The 23,843-nt window shown below is 32.6% G+C and overlaps 1 protein-coding gene across 1 annotated transcript; it reads right to left on the bottom strand.

The window, feature by feature from the left end:
• Nucleotides 1-13,023: 13,023 nt before the first annotated feature.
• On the bottom strand, nucleotides 13,024-17,051 carry LOC115956555. The gene is made up of 9 exons (XM_031074893.1): nucleotides 16,655-17,051; nucleotides 15,320-16,478; nucleotides 15,125-15,226; nucleotides 14,770-14,884; nucleotides 14,527-14,670; nucleotides 14,014-14,400; nucleotides 13,395-13,527; nucleotides 13,158-13,319; nucleotides 13,024-13,034 (listed from the first exon to the last, which is right to left on the bottom strand). The coding sequence occupies exons 1-9, from the start codon at nucleotides 17,049-17,051 to the stop codon at nucleotides 13,024-13,026; spliced, it is 2,610 nt and encodes an 869-aa protein (XP_030930753.1).
• Nucleotides 17,052-23,843: the final 6,792 nt, after the last annotated feature.

Here is a 23,843-nt window from a genome sequence, read left to right on the forward strand (position 1 = left end):
TTATTGATTAGTGTTTCTCAATAAAATTATTCATGTTATAAGTTTATGACCAAAGTTGTGCAAAACCTAGCCAGTTTTCTACTAAAAGCTTTTAGAAATTTAAAACTTGCCATAATCTTTAAAATATTTTTACTATTTTATTTGTTATTAAATTTAATTATATTATCAAAATTTTAAAAAAATTAATACATAATTTTTTTATTAAGCCGTGCATTGCACGGGCATAATACTAGTATATATAAAAAATTGAGACCTCTGAAATTTCACAATTTTCCACGTCAGCACAATATTTAAATAAAATTATCATTTAATTTAAATAAAATTATTTTTGTTTAGTCCAAATTTAACAAGGAGTGAAGCTCTATCTCTCTAACAAGTCCAACTTAAACTCATACTCATCATGTTTTTTTTATCATTTATTTATTTATTTATTTTTTTTAGTCCAAACTTAACAAGGAATGAAACTCTATCTCTCTAACAAGTTCAACTTAACCTCAAACTCATCATTATCATTTTTTTAAAAAAAAAATTATTTCTGTTTAGTCCAAACTTAACAAGAAGTGTAACTCAATCTCTATAAGAAGTCTAACTTAAACTCAAATGTTGATTAAAAAAAAAAAATTTGAATAAATCCTATATTAAGATTATCCTAAACGTGGCTTTATTTGGATAATATAAAAGTCATCAACTATTGATAAAGTTCAACTTCTTAGGATAATAGTAGAATTCTACTGCAACTTCTTATACAACAACGTAGTAATTAAGATGCTTGGTAGGCATCATTATCATTTTTTTAAAACAAAGTTATTTTTGTTTAGTCCAAACTTAACAAGGAATAAAACTCTATCTCTCTAACAAGTCCAACTTAAACTCAAACTTTACGAGGTTAATCATGAATACTATAAAAGTAATGCAAACCCCAATTTTTTTTAAAAAAAAAAGCCGAGTAGAGGTATGAGATCTTCTTATGTTATTTTCTTCTTCTCTATTTTGTTAAAAAACCAAAAAAAAAAAAATATATATATATATATATATATATGTATGATTTTTCATGTATTTTTTTAAAACGTAATTTTTGTACATGAATCACCAAACTCTCTTTAGCCGTTTTTTACGAGATAAAAAAGCTTGCAATAATTGAAATTATTCTTTTGAATGTAACCCATTTTTCTTTTATATTTCTCCATTATTTAGTCATATATATTTTGTTTTATTTCAATAATTTCAAAGCAGTGAATAATTTGATGCAAGAGGAAATCATGCAATGATATAGCTTCTTAATCAATTTAAGATTTTATAAAATTATTTTAGTTTACCTCACAAATAGGTAGGATCCCGTGCATAGCACAAATTAGCAACTAGTATATTTTATTTTTGTAGTTGGGCATTCCTTCCAAAACTTTAGGCTTCTTTCTCCTCAATAAGTCTAAGTAGCCTCGTTCAAATAGTAACTACCCAACCCAAAAACAATAAAAAAAATTCATAATGGTGATTGTATTTTAGAGAAAAAAGAAATTTATTTTACCAACAAAGAACCAAAAAATCATGTGTTATTAGAGAAACTAAAGCTAAATTTTTTACAACTATAGTAAACTGATATAAATACCAATTAACTGTAGCAAATTATTAAAAATAAAATAAAATATTTTATTAAGATTATATCTCTTCCTTCAATTAAAAAGCCCAAATTTTCTTGCTCCCTTTATTATTTTAATGAGTTGTTTATATTATTTTAAATGAAATGATAAAAAATATAGAACATTTAATATTGTGTATTGTAAAGTGAGGTGGTAAAATAGATAAAGTAACTTTTTGAAATGTTAAAAACTGAAAATTTTAGCATCTCTACTATGGATGCTCTAACTTCAACAACAAAAAAATCCTAGCTAGTCTAGTATTTAAAAAAAAAAAAAAAAAAACTTTATTTTGTTTTTGTTTTTGTCTTTGTTGATAAATGATTGCATCTTAATGTATTTAGAAACAACAATTTCGTGTATTTATAATTTTTTAATACTATATGGATGCTTATTTAGAGTTTTTTTTTCTTTCTTTTATACTCCGACCCCCTCTAGTTTAAAATTTTGAATTCGTTCCTGCATAATGTCCAAGGTCCATGATTCTAGGACAATAGACAAGCAAGAACAAACAATAGTCAATAGGCCAACCATTATTTCATCCCAAAAAACAAAAGGCCAACCATTACTTTGTCATTTTGTATATACTAGTTAGGGCAGCACATGCAAGTCACGTGCTTGCCGTGGAAAAAGCGTAGCAATTAAGGTCAATTTTAGATTTTATTTATATCACAAAACAAATATATAAATCATTCGATTTTTAAAGTATGTCTATTTACATTAATCAAAAGAGAGATTAATTTTAAGAATTTTGATAATTATATCATAAAAAGTTAATCTCATTCGTATAAGAATTTTGATCAATCACAAAGTTAGGGTAACTATTTAACATATAAATATATATATTTCACTATAATAGTTTTTTAGTACCTATTTGCTAAAGACAACATATCCATTCACTAAAAAAATTCTAAGAATGATAATGAATATCATCTTCTTTCAACAATAAATAACTGAGTTTTGCTAAGAAAAAAAAAGGATTACAAAAGGTACTTGTCATTGATTTTCATTACATAAATTATAAGTTTTGAAAATTTAAATCTAGAAAATCAATTTTTTTTTGGGATAAAAAATAAAACACATTATATTATCTTTCCAACTTTTCAAGAATTACTACCATCTAAAACTTAAAATTCACGAAGAAAATTTTTGGGATGTTAAAATTTAGTGGGAGTAATTTAGATATTACACAATAAAATATTTTAAGAATCATAAGTTTTCGTTAGGGTTTAACTGAGAGAATAATAATATGACATATTTGCTATTTTCCAAAATATTAAGGAAAAAATTGCTAAATTTTTAAGTTTAAGGAGAAATTATAAACTACCACAAACATAAAGGATGAAAAGTGTTTTTTTCCCTAAGTTTTTGTTTTTGTTTTTGTGTGTAAAATTATGTGTTTTTACATAAAATGGTGTGCAAAGAAAAAAAAAATACAAAATGTCAACCAAAGAAAATTGTACATGGAATAGTGAACTTTAGCTCAAAAAAGCTAACTAAACCAACAAAAATTTATAAAATAGCAAATTATAAGTAATACCTTTATAATTTTGTTATATTTTATTTTGACTTGTAAAAAATTGATAGCTTAGCCATTTTGAAAATATTGTGACGACGACAAGATGTTTTAATATTTTCACAAAAAATACGATGTCCATGATATTTTTACAACAAATCATAAGTAATAGATTGTTATAAGTTGTTATTAATGGACAAACCAATAGTTTCAATTGTAAGTTTAAATTAAAACCAATTTATCACATATAATTTATTATGAAAGTATTGTAAAAAATATTATAGATATAACATTTTTTTTTATAATACATTTATTTTTAGTTATGCAATATGTATATATATATATATATATATATATATTTATATAAGTTTTAAATGTATTAAAAGTTGCATGGCACATTAACTTTTAAAAATGTTTTCCAATGTAGAGCCGCCGCCCATTATGTCAGCATTTCTGCCCTCAGACCCATTGTCTATTGATATTGAGTCAATAGGTTATTGGCACAGATACAGTACAACTGTACACGTTATATGCAAGGGAAAGAAATCTAGGATCTAGATCACAATTAAAAGCAACCAGTAAATCTTGGCTCGGCAGCTAGCTTGCCAACTACCTATTGACTATTGATATTGAGTCAAGTAGTTGGCACGGATACAGTACTATTTATTGACTTGTACTATTGCCACCGTGAAAAATTATTTAGATTAGGTAAAAGAAAAACTGCGTACTTGTACTATTGCCAACGTGAAAAATAATTCCGCTCCCCATGCGAACTTACTGAAAGGATATAAAAAGATTCGAGGGTTGATTAAAATAATGCATATTTAATAATATTTTGGTGAGTAATTAAAAACAGTTATTTGTTTGTTTTTTCACCTAGAGATGAATCATAAAACTATAATTGAAAATAGCAAAATAAATTTAAGAGAAATTAATTGAGAGAAACACTAGAAATTCAAGGATCCATCTAACATTTTATCATATGAATTTAGATTATTTTTAACTCAATTAGAGGGTAGAGAGTCAACTCACCTAATCCGAAGATAAAATAATAAAGTACTCAAATAAGGTATAAAGTATATTGAATATGAGTGATTGAGCAAATTGTTCAATTGGCATGTTACAAGGGAGATTAAGGCCTTGTTTGGATTTTTTTTTTTTTTTTTTTAATCACTCATCACTCATCACTCATCACTCATCATTTAAATACCCTATCCATTTGACACCATCTCTCACTTGTCATCAATCAATTATTTTCACACTGTTTGTGGGCACATACCTGTCACTCGGTGAAGCTTTTTTTTTTTAGTACCCAAACTCACCGAACCCAATGAGAAAAAAAAAAAAAAAAAAAAAAAAAAAAAAAAAAAAAAAAAAAAAAAAACCCAGCTAACAAAGACCAAAAATATTATGTGATGAAGAACCAAAAAAAAAAAAAAAGGAAGAACGAACTGACAAGAGTGAAAAGGAAGAAGAGTGGAGAGGAAAGAAAAAAAAGGGGTCAAAAGGTGCGGCTGACTTGACTAGTGGATCCTTCCATGTGTATTTAATTACAAAAATGTAATTGAAAACAAAGTTATGAAAACTAAAAACAGCTAAAATGTATTTTCAGTTTCCATAACTCATCACTCAAAAATTAGAAAATTGAGTGATGGAAACAAAAACTAGAAACAGAGTTATTGAAATCTAAACAAACTTTTGAGTCATGGGTCCCACCATTTTTGAGTTATGAGTTATGGAAACTAGAAATTCAAACACCCCCTTAGAGCATTCAATATATTCTCAATTCATAACGAATCAAGGAGTTCAAGCATTCGATATAAATAAAAATCATATCAAATCTTAAAAACTTGTCAGCATACAATGATTCAAAAATTCAATCATCAATCCATAGAAAGCACATAAATAATCCCAAGAACATATGATAATAAATATTAGGTTTCACCTCTAACCCTAACTAGAAATTTAGCCGCACATAGTTATGCCAAAAAAAAAAAAAAAAACAATGCTCAACATCTAAACACTACAAAAAAAAGGTCCTCTGGCTGCGTTTTTAAAACGCGGCTATATGTTAAAAAAACATGGCTATAGCTTATAACCGCATTTTTTTAGGTTGCGGTTTCTAATGTGGCCTAAAACTCGTGACTATAGGACTGATGGTCCTATGGCCGCACTTTTTAACCGCGGCTCAAGCCCAGGTCCTATAGCCCTGTTTAAAACGCGGCCTAAGGGTGTAGTCTTAGACCGTGTTTTAAACGCGGCCTAATGTTGTGGTCTTGGGCCGCGTTTTAAACGCAACCCAAGGTTGAACCTTAGGCCACGTTTAAAATGCAGCCCAAGGCCAAAACATTAGGCCGTGTTTAAGAAGTGCGGCCATACCCCTATGGTGACGGCCTCTGACACTTCTTTAAGCCGCATTTTAACCATGGTCCAAGGTTCTGGTGTTAGGCCGTGCTTAAAACGCAGCCTAAGGTTTTGGTCTTAGGACGCAGCCTAAGGTTTTGGTCTTAAACGCGGCCTAAGTTTAAATCTATAGCCATGCTTAAAATGCAGCCCAAGATTACAACCTTAGGACGCATTTTAAGTGCGGCCTAAGACCCCCGAATTCCTATTAGGAATTTGTCTATAGCCGCGTTTTAAAAACGTGGCTATAGTTTTTTTTTTCCTTTTTATTTCCTTTTTCTGGGCAGATGAGTTTTACAAACCTGTCAAACATACAAAAAAATTATAGCTTTCACAAATCTGTCACAAAAACCCAGAATTTCAACAAAATATCAAGCAAGAATTTTCTCAAACCTGTCACAAATCAATATCTCTAAAAAATACAGGAAAATGATCAATCTTTAAGGAATATGTAGTTCAATACATCAACTAAATGGAGGGAAAAAGTGTAAAGTCCATTTGACAAATTGTTACAATATTACAATCATGTTTACAATATTTTGAATATCTACGAAGTTACAATATTACAATATTCCGAATATCCACGAATATGCAAACAATTATACACGAAGAGTCCACGAAGAGTCCTCACTATGATTTAGCACTATCCTGAATATATTATATACATTGTATTAGTAGCACATAACAATGCATTGCAATAAACATGCAAGTTTCATTAAATTAAAGGCAAAGTTTGTATTACCTGAATAATTGCTTAAACTTAAACTGGCCAGCACGCTTTTTTGTAAGAAGGCTATTATTTCATCCATTTTCCGCTTTGCTTCGTCCATTTCCCACTTTGTTTCGGCCAACTGCTGCTGATGCCGTGTTTCTGATTCACGCATTGCTTCGGCCAGTTGCTGCTCATGCCGTGCATCTGATTCCCACTTTGCTTCGGCCAGTGCTTGGGCAATATCCTCCTTATGTTGTGCATGCAATGAGGCCATTTGGTCTTGATGCCTCTGCTTTGAGTCAGCAAGTTAGTCCCTCAACGAATTTTCCAATGCAGTCATCCGTTGGGCCGTTTCAGTGGACGACGGCCCAGGCAAACATGGAAGGTTAGACCCACTTCTTCTTGTTGGGGTTGGTCCAAAACTGACTCCACAGACACGTCCAGAACGTTCTTTTCCCATCACTTAAGCGAACGCATCATCATTTGCCCAGAGAATTCCATCGTGACGGTCTCCTTCTAGTTTGCCCCCGTTGTTTAAAATTTCTTTCATTTTATCCTGTTTTCATACAAGAACCAAATAACATATTATTTGCTATAAACATTTCACGCACAAAATAGAAAATAAATAGGTTATGATATAGGGCTTACAATCTTATGTCACACTTCATCACTAATAGGAGTCCCATCTTTCGTGCAGTATGCTTTTATGAAAACATCTGCACGCTCCACTGCTTGGCCGCTTTCTTTTGCCTACATCATATTCAACAGTCTCATTACAATATAAATGTAAAACAAATTCCTTAAACATGTAGTTTATTACGTTCAAAAAGAAGAGTTGTTTTCTTCATGTGAATGCTTTGTATCAACGTTCAAAAATAGCCATTTCATAGGCAACGTTTGAAAAAGTGCGGCCATAGCACCCTTGTTGACAGCTTTGAAGACATTTTCGCCGCGTTTAAAACGCGACTATAGGCCACAACTATAGCCACGTTTCTTAAATGTGGTTATATCTGTTACCTATAACCACGTTTAAAACGCGGCTATAACCCCCTAACTATTTTTAGAATTTGTCTATAGCCACGTTTTAAACGCGGCTACAACCCCCTAAATATTTTTACAATTACTCTATAGCCACGTTTTAAACGCAACTACAACCTCCTGCATATATGCATCCCAATTGTATTGGAGATGTCCACTTTCAACCTATTTAGTTTTCCACAAACAAGGTAACAAAGGAAAGCAAATTTAAAGAACAACCAATTGCTATATACCAAACCAAACTTTTGCTAACAAAGTGGCAAACATAAATATTAATGAAATCACTAATCAAAAACAGGAAACATCACAAGAAATGTCTATTAATAGTCATAAACATGCAAAAAAACCAAGTCTTCCTTACCCTAACACTGTGCTCTCCATTAGTAAACTAGTTTCTTCAAACTCTTCAGATTCATCACACATAATAATTTTAATTTAACCAAACAATATGTACGGAAATTTTGTTGTGATTTTATAATATTGATTATTTCTAAACCAAGAAGTTTATATTATTGCAGTAATGAAATTGTGCATTGCTTAGTTTGGACCCTACGACAACGTTGGGCATTGCCACCATTACTGTCATCTCCATGCAAGCCCTTCCTCAATGCTAAACTCACGCTGACAAAATCTATTTTAATTTTCATGAATTCGAATCGACCATGTTCTTTCAACAACAAAATAAATAAATAAATAAATACAACTAGAATTTATTGGTACCAATATGTCACAAGTTCAATTAAAATAGTAGAGCATTAAAACTTGGCTAGTTGTTGTATAATGCATTTCTTACCATATTGTCAGCAGTTTGGGCAAAACTTATAGGCCCTATCCTCACTATATCCTTCTGAAACGCACGACTTCTCTTGTTCGTATCAATTAATGTCTACGAACACATTCCCGCCAACAAATTAAAACAAAAAAATCAGTTAAAACACTGTACTCGATATATCCAAATACCCCATCATATGTATATTACCCCTAAAAGATAATAAAGCAAGAAAATAGCGCAACCTTCGTTTTAGAATCAAACCAATAGTCAACTAGTGCATGGTAGTCCTGCTCGTCAGCCCAAGATGGTTTGTTTTTAATGACATCTTCTTTTGACGCATCTTTTGGGTAGCATTTCCTTTTTAACTTACTACTTCGGTTCCTCCTCAACTCCCCTAGTAAGTGCATTGCCCAGTTCATTTGATTAGCTGGTTTGATAATTTCTGGGTCAATGATCCACTTTTTCTGAAATGTAAAAATTGAGTTAGCATAGTGCAATAATTCACCCTACTGAAAATGCCATTTAGCACATACACGGCTATACATAACAATTAAAAGTAGCTTAATTTGATACAACCTCTATCTCTATCCAGGCTTCTTCTTTGCATTTACGGTCGACATGCGTCCAATTACTTGGCATAAGTGGGCAATAGGTGTGGCAAATGCATAAGGTGCCCAACCACCTTTTGAATGTTTGCCCGCTTTCCCCAACCGGTTGCCTGCTCCCATTTAACCCACATACAAGTTTCTTGTTCGCTGGAAGAGACCATATTCGCTGCATTAGCGTTATCCCACGTTTTTTATTTAAATTATTGGATATTGGGGTTTCCTGAACTGAATCTTCTGCACGCCCATTATTGGATGGTGGGGTTTCTTGGACCAAATCTTCTGCATATAGTAAACCATTATTAGGAATGAAATTTCAAAGTTCACAATTAGAGAGAAGTCACTGTATATAGCTCAAGTGCTCAACTAACATGATATATGTGATCTTTGTAAATGTGGACAAATAAATACTTAAAGAAACTAATAATAACAAATAAGTTGATGTCTCTATCTAAAAGCTATTTTTATCCCTTTTAAAAATAAAAAACTGTTTTTATCCAAAAAATATATGTAAGTTGGTGAAGATGCCCTTAATCACATGATTTGCATATAATTCAACCATATTACCTATAATATTGAAAACACCATTACTGCCAATGTCATGTACATGTCACGTGGTTGAATATCATTTCCAAAGCTCGTAAATCACATGAATATCATTATTACAGCTTGGATAAAATAACCTCAAACAAGAACATAATACCCATCAAAAGAGATTAGAACTTTTACCTCAAATAAAATGATGAAGATGCTTTGGGGTTCCTAAGTATTTTTCCTGTGATCTTGTCGAAAAAATGATGGTGAGATGGTGTGGTTTGGAGTGGAGGCCGGTGGGTGAGTGTGGAAGTGAGTGTGTGTGTGTGTTTAAGTAAAGAGAACCGTAAGAAAATGAAAGAAAGAAAAGAGACAGCTAGCCAAAAGAGAGAAGAGAGGTGGGTGAAAATGAGTAATGGGGAGTGGGGTTAGGTGGGGGGCACATGCGAACTAAAAATCTGACTTGACCCCCTCTTTTTTTTTTTTTCTCTGATGACAAGGACGTTACATATCCACAGTGAACATAACTCAAATATCTTAGAATGTAATAAGTATTTACTAGAGAAAAGAAAATATGAGAAAAAAGAGTGAAGAAAGGTCTAAATTGAGAAAGAGAAGAGTGAATAGAATATGAGATAAAAGTAACTATGCTAAATGGAGTTAGGAATAAAAATATCCTTTACGGACCGAATTAGTTGTTTTTAGAAGTGTTGAACTTAGTTGATATTAACCCAAACTCCAGAGAAGTTTAGTAAAATTTACTTAAGGGGACTCATTGTCATTTCCCTTCTTAGTATTACTTGATTTTGCATGAAATGTGTGCCACTATATTTATTGAGTCCAATTTTATTGGAGTTTGTGTTCCTTAGAAATTCATTTACTTTTCCAAGGAACAAGTCCAATTCTATTAAATCGGGTTATCACCGTTTCTCAAAAAAAAAAAAAAAAATTCGGGTCATCACCATTTTAGGCTTTCTTTTTATTAATTGCTTAATTGGATCATTTCCCTAAATCTCACTTCTTCTAGAACCCATCTAGGAGAAGATTTAACAAATTTTGTCCTTACACCCAAGTTTGCACAGCCAATTTGGTTCCATGCACAACCAAATATTTTCCATACCCTCAACAAATTGCAAGCTAGCCAAATGCCAAAGAAAAAGCGATCTCCTATCCCACGCGACCTCACCATCTTTTACTATAAAATAAGGCCTCCCATGCAAATCAAGTTTCCTCAATATTTTTCACACACGTCTCTACCCTCTCCACAGAGAAACACCCAAACTCCCAGACACACTACAAAAAACTATCAAAACCCAGAAAATACACACAAAAAAAAAAAAAAAAAAAAAAAAAAACTTCTCACAAACAAACCTACAAGAATCCCTCAATCATATAGAAATCCAACCAAAAACCCAGCTTTAAACCCCTACAAACTTTATAGAGAAACACCCAAATTCCCAGCCAAGAACACCACCAAAAATACCCAAAAACAATGCCTTGCAAACCCAAATAGAACCATAAATATCCCTGTTTTAACCCATAAAATCAACCCAAAAAAAAAAAAAAAACTCTCAAGCCCCACTGAAAATAACCCAGCAAATCCTCCAAAACTCTCACTGCAAATATCCTAGAATAAGCCAAGAAAATCCCACTGGAACTACAGCCAAAACCCCACTGTCAAACCCTTAACAATTCTCAGCAAGACCCAAAAATAGTCACTGTAAACCCAACACTAAAAACTCCATCAGATACCAAGAAAAATCCCTTCATCCAAACCAACCAGAAAACCCATTTGAAAACAGCATCAACAGAGCATAAAAAAAATGAAAGATAAAAGGAGCAGAAGCATAAGTTAAATACCAAGACACGAAAGCAGAATACAAAGAAGGAAAGAAGAAATTCAAAAGCAGAGAACCATATAGAAAATTTTCTTGAAGTTTAAGGTCAACAAATTTTCTACTTTTGATGTTGGGCTTACTATTTTTTTTCCCTAGATTTTAGATCAAATTGGTTTTCGTTGGGCTTTTTCTTTTTAATGTTTAAAAATGCTAAGATATTGTCTAGATAATCATATTTAAGCTCATTTTATCTGTTGGACTTAAAAAAATTTGGGATCAGGAGTTCAAAATTTTATTTTAAAGGGTCAAAAAAATATTTTAAAAATATTATACATAATTCTTTTTTTTTTTATTTGGCTCTTATTCTTTTTTTCTTTTTGTTTTTCTTTTTTGGCCAGCTCAAATGGTTTATTTAAAGTTTTCAACCCCCTAATCTTCACTTGGTGCTGCCCCTGTGACCACCCCATGACTTTACCATTACATAAGGTAATGTCCCCCCAACATTAATCATGTTCTTTTGTTTAGATCTAAATATATCCATCATAAAATTAAAAACTGATTTCTATACTATGCGAACTGCACATTTTTACAAGGGATTTTTTTTTTCTTTGAAACAGAAGGGAAAAGTTAATTAAAATGCAGTAAGAGCAGTAATTTAAAATATATTTTCAGAAATTTTTTATGATAAAATGAAAAATAAAATTATTAGTTTTCTCAATTAATTTTTATATTTCAATTGAGAAAACGGTCAAACGCATGTATACATACATTTTCATGTTTTTGAAACAGACAACATATTAGACTTGATCTTACAAAATTCATGATTTTCAATCAATTCAAAATAATCCTCAATCTATCCCTAATGTGTAAATTCACATTAGGGATGACCAATAATAGTTCTAATTTGTTTTTTTTTTTTTTATTTACTTTATGGTTTTTATTGACTTGAGTCATTAATTTCAAGGTACATATGTGTAATTTGATTCTTTCTTTTCCTTCTATATGAGTCATTAACTTCATTGTTATTGTTGTTATTGTATGTTTACTAACATAAGATTTATGTTACGTTGTAAATTGGTAATTTCAGTTGCCATCATTATGGAGAGCATGTTTGCAACATTTGCAAAAATTGAAGAGAGAAAAAATAAGAATTGAGAAGCTATAAAGAAAGCACAAAATAAAAAAGATCAGTATATGAAAGACTTGATGAATCAAAAATCTTTTTTGGAGAACGATATCAAGAGAAAACATGAAGAGTGCGCTGTGATTAAATAAAATCAAAAGGCATACAACTTAAAGAAGACATATTTAAGGGCTAAAACAGCCATATTTGACCAATATGAGAACCTTTTATCAAAGGACTATGCTATGAGGCATGGCATGTGATACTGTGATAAATGCTTTTGCGTCGCGTCCATTATGGTTCTTGCTCCATTACTTGGTATGCTCTATATTTAGATTATATAATAGCAGAAAATAATAATATCCAGTAGTATTAGTTTTTTTTTTTTTTTTTTTAGTTGAGTTCAATATCAGTCATGATGTTCTTCACTCTACATCTAAGATGTAGATCAACATGTAATATATATATCAAGTTTTTATAGATTCTTCCTCGATAACTTGAGATATATTTGGTTTAATTTTCAATGTTAATTCTCTCTTGGCCTAAATTAATGTTACAAGCCCAAATATTTTTTTTTAAGACATTGTGAATTGTGACAATAATTTGATGATTTAACTAGTTGGCACTTCTTTATGTTTCCAATGGCAACATTTAAGGTTCAAATCGTCCCTCTCATGCCCCAACTATTGAATTATTTTTTATTAAAAAAAAAAAAAGGAACTTTACTGAACCAAAAGAGAGAAAAAATTTGTAATCTTATTTATACATTTTAAATTTTTGGATCATTGTGTGAATTTTAATTAATTCAATTGGTAAATTTCATTTTACTTGAATAATTAAAGTATGTATCAAGTCAAAACTGCTAAAAAATTGAAACCATATAACCATAAAAATAAAGATATAGGTAGTTCGAGTGTTTAGTCATTAATAGCAAACATAAAAGTGTTACCCTAAGAATAATCTACACTGTACGAATAACTACCTGCAAAAGGCGGCTGTGTCTCATCATCATCATCATCTCCTTCCTCCCATCTTGCGTGCTCAGCATCATAGGCGGCCCTTAACTCCTCTTGCATGATGTCTCGTGAGCGTGATGAACCTTGGCCAACTTGCACAACTGTCAATGGATGGTCCCTTTCCATTCCTGCAGCAAACGACCGAAAAATTAGTTACAACAGTAATAAATATCAAACGTTACATTTCAAGATATGTAAACTACCTCGGGGTTGTGACCCAGCATCACTAGTATGGGCGGCTTGTAGTTCCTCCCCCCTCTGTCGTGAACTTGAGGGTCCTTCGCCGACCTCTACAAGTGGCAATCGGCGTTTCTTACCCATTCCTGTGTCCAACAACTTTACAAAACAAAAAAACTATTAATTATAGACAACAATCAATTGCATAAAATGTAAGTGAAATAGACTGGGTAAAATAACTCATTTTAATATCTAACAATATATACATACATATATCCAAGTTTAAGAGCTTCTCTTTGCCAAACACTACAACCACAACGAAATGAAACCCTAACACCACACGATCATATATCCAAGTTCATAAGAAATGAATTTCAAATCCAATAGCGAAGAGGGGAAGGAATTGGATACATAATAAGTAAAAATTAAAGGAATTAACAATATTAAGAGGAATTAATGAATTCAACAAATACTACACAGAGGCATTCCAACTAATTCATGAATGAATACGTTTTCATTAACAACTGTAACATCCAAACACATAATACACTACTAAACTATTACACTACTCATCCTCGGTGTACTCATCCTTGTTGTCATCTTCATTGTCAGACTCATCGTCAATAAACTCTCTTCATCGTTTACTCCATGAAGGTTTCTTTCAGCAATGATGGAGGCATCAATTGTCATTCTCTCTTGATCATCCCGAGCCCAACGAAGGTTGTCACTCACAACCTCATTAGTATTTATATTGTAGGGAACATTTTCAGAAAAACTATATGTGTCATCCTCCTTATGTTGGGGACCAACACCAGCATCAAACACATCACTAGCTTTAGTTTTGACAACAGCATACCAATCCTTGTGCCTTTTATCTTCCACATAAAAAACTTGTGTAACTTGAGATGCCAAGACGTACGGTTCATCCATCATTTTATCCCCACCATGTATGAAGTGTGTAAAGTTTACCATAGGAAACCCAAATTCATCAGTCCTATATCCTCTTCTATGTTGGTCATGAACCCATTTACACTTGAATAACACATGTTTGATATTGTCAGAATAATTCAACTTGATTATATCACTTAAAATACCATAGTAAGTATTGCCCCCATCAGTAGCGACACAAACTCCACTATTCTACGTTTTCCTGTTTGCCTCATCATTTACACTCCTAAATTTTAAGCCATTTATTACATAATACTTGAACCGCTTTACATAAATATACGGCCATTTGGACAATGCAACAAGGGTATCACTAACTCCCTCCTTTTCCTTATCAACACCAGTGAGGGACATCACCTAACATCATTTGGCCAAAATAAAATAATTCATATCAGTACAATTAATCATAGTTGAGACAATGTTACAAGTTTAATAAGTTGAAAATGTCATACGTACGTGACCCCTAAACCAAGTACAAAACTTTTCCATGTGGTGCTTATATATAATGGCATCGAAAACGTTACGATTGTGGCCTTTTCGAAGTTCATCCTCTATCAATCTTTTGTGCATCCTGTGCAGGCAATTGTATTAGGATTAATAGACCTTATGTACATTGGATTGACATGCAATTATATTTGTATATGTAATACTTACTCACGAAAGCGATTGATGTTTTCGGAATTGAAAAAAACGTAGCGATGGGCTTGGGTCCACTCTTTATTTTTTAGTGTCATGATCGAAACCATGCCCCGTTGACTCCTCAATCATCCGGGTGGGTCGATTGAATATAGTTTCAACTCCTTCCATATACCGTGAACAAAATGTTAAGCACTCCTCTACTATGTATCCTTCAGCAATAGACCCTTCCGGAGTAGCTCTATTTCGTACGTAAGACTTAAGACGTGAGAGGTACCTATAAAGGAATGATAAGATTAATGATTGGCAATGGTAATTCGAACACGCACATGAAACTGGAAGTTGATCAATAATATTACACACATCTTACCTCTCAATGGGATACATCCAACAGTAGTGTACTGGACCACCAATCTTCGCTTCAGTAGCTAAGTGCATGACCAAATGTACCATCAGTGTAAAGAAGGATGGAGGAAATATCTTTTGCAGTTCACACAATGTCACTGCAATATCTGCCTCACTAGTCACAATATCTGAAATCGTAAGGGTTTTGGAACAGATTTCTCTAAAGAAGCGAGCTAACTTTATCAAAGGCCTAGTAACATCAGATGGCAATGACCCACGTAATGCTATGGGAAAAAGTTGCTGCAACAATATGTGATTATCATGACTCTTCAAACCAGAAATCTTGCATTCTTTCATATTCACACAGCGTGAGATATTGGAAGCGTACCCATTGGGCACTGTTACGTCTTTCAAAACTTGCAAGAAACCATCTATCTCCAATGAAGTCATATGAAAACATGCGGCCGGTATGGTATACTGATCATCACTTTTTCGTTGTAGGTGGAGTTCACTCCTTATCCCCATGTCCGCCAAGTCAAGGCATGCCTTGTAATTATCCTTCGTTTTATCCTTCAAGTTCAACAGTGTGCTTAGTATATTGTCCATCACATTCTTCTCTATATGCATCACATCAACATTGTGTCGCAACTTGTGATCCTCCCAATAAGGCAAGGTAAAAAATATACTCCTTTTCTTCCAACCACTCTGGTCTGCCTCCCTTCTCTTCCTTTTTTTGTAAGTAAGTTGACATTTCCTACCCAGACAACGTCCAAGTAAATGTTCAGTTTCCACAATAATGTCAAATGTGACTAGTGGTTTAGGAGCCAATCGAGTATCATTAGATCCATCAAATGACATACCATCTTTGTAGAAATCGTGGTCAATATCCAACCGCCGCCGATGTCCCATGTAACAGAATTTGCGACCATTTCTCAAGTATCGAGACTCGGTCTTCACGGCACAAGAAGGACACGCCAACTCACCTTTGGTACTCCAACCCGACAAATCTGCGTATGCAGGAAAATCATTTATGGTCCACATCAATGCTGCACGCAATTGGAATACTTCTTTTGAAGATGCATTGTATGCTTGTACTCCAACATCCCATAACTCCCTTAGTTCTTCTACTAACGGTTCCAAGTACACATCTATAGCAATCCCTGGTGAGGTAGGACTAGGAATAACTAATGATAGAATCAAAGATGACCGTTTCATGCATAGCCAAGGTGGGAGATTGTACAGGACCAACATGACAGGCCACGTACACAACTAGTACTTATAATTCCGAAGGGGTTGAACCCATCCGCAGCTAATCTAAGTCTGACATTACGAGGGTTAGATGAGAAGTGTAAATGCTTACTGTCAAACATTTTCCATGCATCTGAGTCAGCAAGATGCCGCATTACCCCATCATCAGTACGACCATTAACATGCCATTTCATAGAACTAGCCAGATCGGGTGAAAGAAATAATCTCTGCAATCTTGGCTTTAAGGGGAACCACCGTAGGATCTTCGCAACTTTCTTCTTCCCCTTATTGGATGAAGCATGCTTACTAGCAACAGATGCCTCATTTGTTTTCCACCTTGAAGCATTACAACAAGGACACGCATCGAGGTTAACATTTTGCTTCCAAAACAGCATACAATCATTGGGACAAGCATGGATCTTCTCATAACCCAAACCCAAATCTTGAACTATCTCCTTAGCCTCATAATGATCCTTTGGCAACTTAGCGTCTGAAGGAAGCATATCCATCAGGACTTGAAGTAACAGAGTAAATGACTTATTTGTCCAACCGCACAGAGTCTTCAACTAGAACAACACGACAATGGCTGTGAAAATGCTAAATTTTGTACAACCTTCATATAAAGGTTTGTCTACATCATCTACCATCTTGTAAAACTTCTTAGCGTCATCATTCGAACCTTCACCCGGATGTTGCGCAGTTGGACCTTCTTCCATTGGTTTGGGTGGGATTTCATGTGGGGGGCACAAATCGTGCAACATCCCATGGAAATCACCATATGGATTTTGGGTTTCTTGCACATGAGAGCTCCCACATTCGGTAGTCGGCGTAGCAGCTGCCGATTCACCATGAAATTTCCAAACTTTGTAATTTTTAAGCATCCCCGAAGCCCAACAATGCTCACGTGCCACATTTAGCGGTTGTATAAGCAAATTCACACATTTCACACAAGGACATAAGATCTTCCCATTGCGCGCAGATGGAGCAACAAATTCCACGAATTGGTTTACGCCTTCAAGATATTCCCTTGTACCCCTCCGCTTCTCCATCCAACTTTTGTCCATTGCGATACAATATTTTGGGAATTTTACCTACACCAAGATTTGTTACTACAAAGATACTAATTATTATAATTACATTCATTTGTCATTTGTTAAGAATAGACATACCCAAGTATGCAACTATTTTCTTAGAAGTCCTAGACTAACTCAATGTGATAAGTTGTAAATGTAGTTAAGCATAAGTGTTTACAAAATATGAAAACAAATACCAAATTCATGTAATTGTAATAATTATTAAAAACATAATAATTATTAAGTCTATAATACCATGATGCTCAATTACTTGGGTTATTGGTCAAAAGTGAGTTCAAAACATTTTGGTTGACAATTTCATTCGTAATGATGTTGTCTGAAAATTTGCCGATTAACTAGAGTGGATGCAAGAGTGTGATGTTGGTTTCATACCAATCATGTGCTTTGAAATGACCTATATGAATGTAATACATCAACAATGCGTAAATAAAAGACTCATTTTGTTTGCTTTCTGTTTTATTGGGTGTCATCACAGAAGTAAATAATGCAATGACACCCAATAACTGACAAAAAGTTGGCAGGTTTTGAAAAGGAAAGTAAATTAATGGGGAACACAACAACCATTATAACCACATGGCAACAATTGAAAATATTTAAAATCTACACATTAGCTTACATGACAACTATCATCGAGATAGTTGTGACATAGAAATCTACTGAAAAATCATGGCGTTATAGGCACTTTATAATACCAACTAATCAAGTAATTTAACTGAATCTACTGTGATACATCTATGGGTTTGGACACTCTGATAGCATGAATAAGATAAATTATGAAGACATAGTTCCATTGAACTTAATTATCTTTAGAAAAAATAACATTATTTTCTTCTTTATTTGTCAATGCAAAAATGTGTTTAATTGGAATCTAAGGCATTGCACAAGAGATTGTACTTAGGTTTTGCCCTAAAAATAATACTACTATGCATATGCATGACCAACTCTAGGCCTAGACCTAAATCTCCCTTGCGTCAAAAAGTTGAAAAGGGTCCTATAGGTTGTCTGCGTGGGGCTAGCTAACAGGGGCCAAGGTTGTGGAAGGGAGGGGCCCAACTATTAATAACATAAAATATACCTACGAAAACAAAAAAAATTTGGGCCGGGGGAGGGTCCGATCCTCCTACTAGGTCCATCCCTGACATAAAATCATGTACTTTAACAACAAAAGACAACTAAATATTCAGAGAAAATTCAGACCTCCCAAACAAAATAAAAATCATTCCATCAGCATACTATTTAGTGACATGAAGTTGCAAAATATTTCTCTTTGTACGGGAAATAAGCGTAAATTATGGTTCAGCTTCAACCTGGTAGTGAATGTCAGTTTTTGATGGCCAGTCTGGATGAAATTTTCACACGGCTTGTTTATTGTTTGCACCTGAAATTAAGAAATAATTCATATTAAAGAATATGAAAAGTTTTATATAATAAGTTGTAACTGTGGCATATATAATGAGACTTATATAACTGTAACTTGTTTTGCCTATGTTAGAAACTTATATGCATATGCCACTATGAATCATGTCAAAGCATTTTCTCCTTACTCTGCCAAAAAAACACTGCTGCAAGAATTGTTAAATTTCCTGGCTAAACCAAAAGGTCATATTAACAAACCAACAATTAATGATTTTTAATGTATGGCTGGCCAGTTAGAGTTCTTATAAATTTCAGCAGCATCAACATCTGCTGAGATAGACTATTTGCATGACTCCATGATTTTGTGCTGCAGAAAAACCTCTAAATTTATAAAATCATTTATTCAGACGCTTCCTTGCATATTTCAGAATTTCAATGATTAAGTCCTGCCACGATTATTATTATGTATATATTTGTACTCAAAAGAATCAGAAAAGGTCAAAGAATGAACATCTTTAATTTTAGATACATCACTACCAAAGATCAACTCCATCTATGTAGGTATTACCCAAATTACATGTCCAAAAGCTATTAGAATTCAACGAAGAATTACAAATAAAATAAAATATGGGCAGAAGCATACCTTTAGTATATCATGACAGCACTAGAAATGTGCTGAAAATTTATCTTCACAGATGTCTACACTGAAGCAGCCAACTGGAACTGATTATTAACCATAGCACCTATAGTTATGATGCAAATGAGTTTAGAAAATTGCGCTATTTGAAAAGACAGTAGGAGAAGAAAACCAAAAAATAAAATAAAAATAAAAGTAATCTTTGTATTGGTAAGTCACATATGCAGCTAATGACTTTTGACTTAAGGCTCAATGCCAAGAGATCACAATAATTACACTTTGAAAGCAATGACTGTGTCAGCTTCATCTTCATCTATTAAAAACTAGGTGGAAATTAAATTATTGGAAAAATATATCCAAATCAAATTAATTTATGTTGATAAAAATGGATAAATCAGAACTTACTTGTGAATATCTTTTTGTTTTTGTCATACACAAATTTTTTTCTTTCCAATTGTGGTAGTTAGAAAATTTATTTCAAATATTCATTTCATTATAGTTAGGTTGGGATATTGTCATAAATGCATGAAATGTTTATAAATAGGAGAAAACATTAATGATACCATTCAAATATGAGTATATATAGCATTTATGCAAGATACCATTCAAATATGAACGTTAAAAAAAATTATGGTCAAGTACAACAGAAAATATGCGTAGAGAAGTTTCATTCACCACAACTGAATCTGAGGACAGTAGTATCAAATTAGCAAGTGCTCAAACTCCATATTTGTACTCATTGATTCTCCAAATTTGACATAACAAGAGGGTAACATCCAGAGAGCCTATAACTAATGACATGGCCTATCTATATACAATTCTAGTATATTTGAGACATTTACAAGACTCATAGAGTGAGAAACTTACAAACTCTTTTCAAGAACATGCATTGAATATGTGAATAGAGAGTTTACTAAATCACTCTGACAGAAGCACTCACACCTATTGTAGTTAAAACATAATGTAATTGTAAAAGGGAGGCCAAAAAACAAAATGTAAATAATAGCCTCCAACTCTAGCATTCCTTTTTCTTCAATTCTTATGAAATTAATGTTATTTCTACAAAACTTCAAGCTGTGTGAATGAAGATCATATTAATTTTATCACTGTGAGCATGACACAAATTATGAGTAGCCAAAGGGAAAAAAAATCAATTCTTCTACAAAGTCCATCAGTAAAATTGTATCAAACAGAACACAAAAATTCTACCCTCAATATACCTGTTAAAAATAATTAATTAACAATAGAATACCCAATTCAATGCTCAAGCTCAGGAATTGACGACTTTTGTAGATCTGAGTGGTAAAGAATACTCACAATTCTTTGAAGAAAGGGTGTTTATAGAAGTCTGAGTCAATTCTCCTTGTCAACTGGTTGTGATCCAAGCACCTGAGATTGAATCAAAGAATCCTTTAGAGTATATACCAAATATTTTCCTGTCCATGGACATCAACAATGATAACATAATCCAACGACGCATGTATCCAAAAATTTTTAAATGAAGAAAGAAAATGCATTCCATTAATTGCCAACTAAAAGATGCATGCCAGGACAGCAATGCAAGTTCTGCGTAGCTCAAACAAGCCATGGAAAGTCTTCAAAATGCATCTCAATTTTCCACATTTACAGAGGCAAAAGATTAAAATCTTAAGTCATACTCTAAGAACTTCAAGAATTGGGCATGAAAGACAAAGCCATGGATTAATGAATCATCTAAACAATGCATGTAATGGTATTGAATTGAAGGTTGCATATCCTAATGAAGGCAGCAATCAAGACACAAAGTTAGGAAGATTAGTGTGGATAATTTTGAACAAATTGAACTGTGGCAGACATTCCCATTAAATTTAATTATTATCATTCTTGTCTGATAATAAACTGTCTTGGTTGCCAATAGCAAGCAAGCAAAAACAACAACAAACTTAATATTACAAAACGTAAAATAGCATTTATATATATGATAAGAACATTATGTCAAAAGGTTAATTCCGGCTACAATGATGCATCACTAGCAAGGCAGCAATAACAAACGCAAAATCAAATTTAAAAATAAAAAGATTCATCTATATTTTAATTTATAAGAATTAAAATAATAATAATAACAAAGTATTGAAGAAAAAAAAGGAAAAAAAAAAAGATTTAGTAATGAAGGTCTTTATTACATCACATTATAAGGATTAATAATATGGAATAAATTAATATGTTTTTATCAACTTTTATTATACAAAATTACTCCAAAGTTTTTTTTTTTTTTTGCTCATTACTTGAACTCACTAGTCATTACTAACGAAGTTTTAAAACAAAATGCTATAATATATGTATAACACTCTCCCAAAAAAAAAAAAACCTAGAGAATGCCAACAATAAATCCATTTAAGGTCTGGACATAATTGGGCTTGAGATGGGTTATTTTACTCCTCTTTTTTTTTTTTTAATGGGTTTTTTTTTTCTCTTTTTTCTGAAGGGGGTTATTTTACTCTCACTCCATAGCCCAACCCAAATTTAAATTCAGCACACTTACTAGGTCAATTAAATAAAACAAAACTGGCCTTCCAAGTTCCAATTCCTACAAGTTTGAAGTTCCATTCATTTCGTAGTTCTATGTATAGTCTTCAAAAGCAGCATTATCAAAATGTTTTGAATTTGAAAATTTTGTTCTTTGTGCTTTAAGATTTTCATCTTTATTCATTGTTTATGTTTTGTTATTTGTCTGGTAATTAATGTATCAGGGTGTTTTGTAATAAAAAAGTAAAGCTGTACGTAGGACTCTGAATTTGTTGTTTAATTGTGTGATTGGTTTTTATTTTTGAGTCTCAGAGATTTTTTTTTTATTCAATAATTATCTCAGAAAACTGCAAGGGTTTCTCATATTATAGCGTTGAAATAAAAAGACAACCTTTTCAATTGAAATGTTCTGAGTGGTCTTTTGGAAACACAAAGATATGAGTGTTATGTTTGGTACATTCAATGTACTACATTGGCACTAGGCAGTTCGAACATAGGAAAATTCATACAAACTTGGAGGCAAACAATTGGACTAATTTACAGCTCTTGCAAGTCGCAACACCTTCAGGAAGTCAGTAATATTGCTTGCTGTGCTTTTCACATAACTACATGGGTTTTTTTGTTGAATGTGGACTATGCAAGAGTTGAGAGCTTTCAGAGTGTTTACTATTGGAAAGCAATGGTTCTTCTTGGGTTAGAACTCATTGGCAGTGTTGAAGACCCTTGGGTAGGTGATTTTTACTTTAGGGACTTGAGAACCTTTATAAACAACTCTTTTGCAACAATAGCAGTTCACTCTGTTTTAAGATGATTAGTTCTCAACAAGAAAATGGGTATTCTTCTTAATTTGAGTTTTTATTGTAACATTATCTTTGAAGTACACTCATTTACAATTTAGTCCAAAGCTTGATGGATTAGCATGTGTAAGGGTGCAGGACAAAAACTGTTCCTCTTTATATATGACTCTTGCTACTGTGTGACCTTTGCTTCCCTCGCTTTTTATTTTTTTGGGAATTCTTTTAATTCTATTTTATATGAATTTCATAATAGTTATATTTTTTTCATATCACAAGCAATGGTAGGGAATGTAATTTTCTTTTGTCTATTTATTGTATAACATTTTGAAATATAAGTCTACTTTTTTGGATAATCTCATTCCAAATGCAAATCTACATGATACCTAATTTAAGATTTATCATAATGTCTTTTATGTTTCGTTTTCCCATTGCTAATTTCATCAATTTTGTAACTCTTAATTTACTCTATAAAATTTTTTTTTTTGGTCATTTCTTAAATTTTATTTTGGTTTTTGGTCAGGAAATGATTTTTATTGCTTGCTGTACTTTCCACACAACTATATGGATTTTTTTTAGTTGAATATGGAATGTGCAAAAGTTGAGAATTTTTAATGTTTGACCATTGGAAGGCAATGGTTTCATGACAATTGAGTAATGATGTTTTTCATTTCTTCCCTCTCTTTGATTGGTAAATCTACAGGCGCACCATTGGGTTAGAACTCATTGGCAGTGCTTTTCTTCTATCGATTAGGAATGAAGACCCTTGGCTAGGTGCTTTTAACTTTAGGGACTTGAGAACTTCCATGAACAACTCTTTTGCTACAAGAGCAGTGAAACGCTGTAGTTTTGTATTATTCACTCTATTCTAAGATGATTAATTCTCAACTAGGAAATGGGTATTTTTTAATTTGA

Source organism: Quercus lobata, chromosome 8 (assembly GCF_001633185.2).
Source record: "Quercus lobata isolate SW786 chromosome 8, ValleyOak3.0 Primary Assembly, whole genome shotgun sequence".
Lineage (NCBI taxonomy): Eukaryota > Viridiplantae > Streptophyta > Magnoliopsida > Fagales > Fagaceae > Quercus > Quercus lobata.

Excerpts from the sequence above, each read along its gene's own strand:
- LOC115956555 (XM_031074893.1), bottom strand. The coding sequence starts at position 17,051 with ATGGATATGCTTCCTTCAGACGCTAAGTTGCCAAAGGATCATTATGAG. Across the intron at positions 13,528-14,013 it reads CTGAAAGAAACCTTCATGGA|TTGTTGGACACAGGAATGGG; the intron begins GTAAACGATGAA and ends TGTTTTGTAAAG. Across the intron at positions 13,320-13,394 it reads TGCTGGGTCACAACCCCGAG|GAATGGAAAGGGACCATCCA; the intron begins GTAGTTTACATA and ends CGTTTGCTGCAG.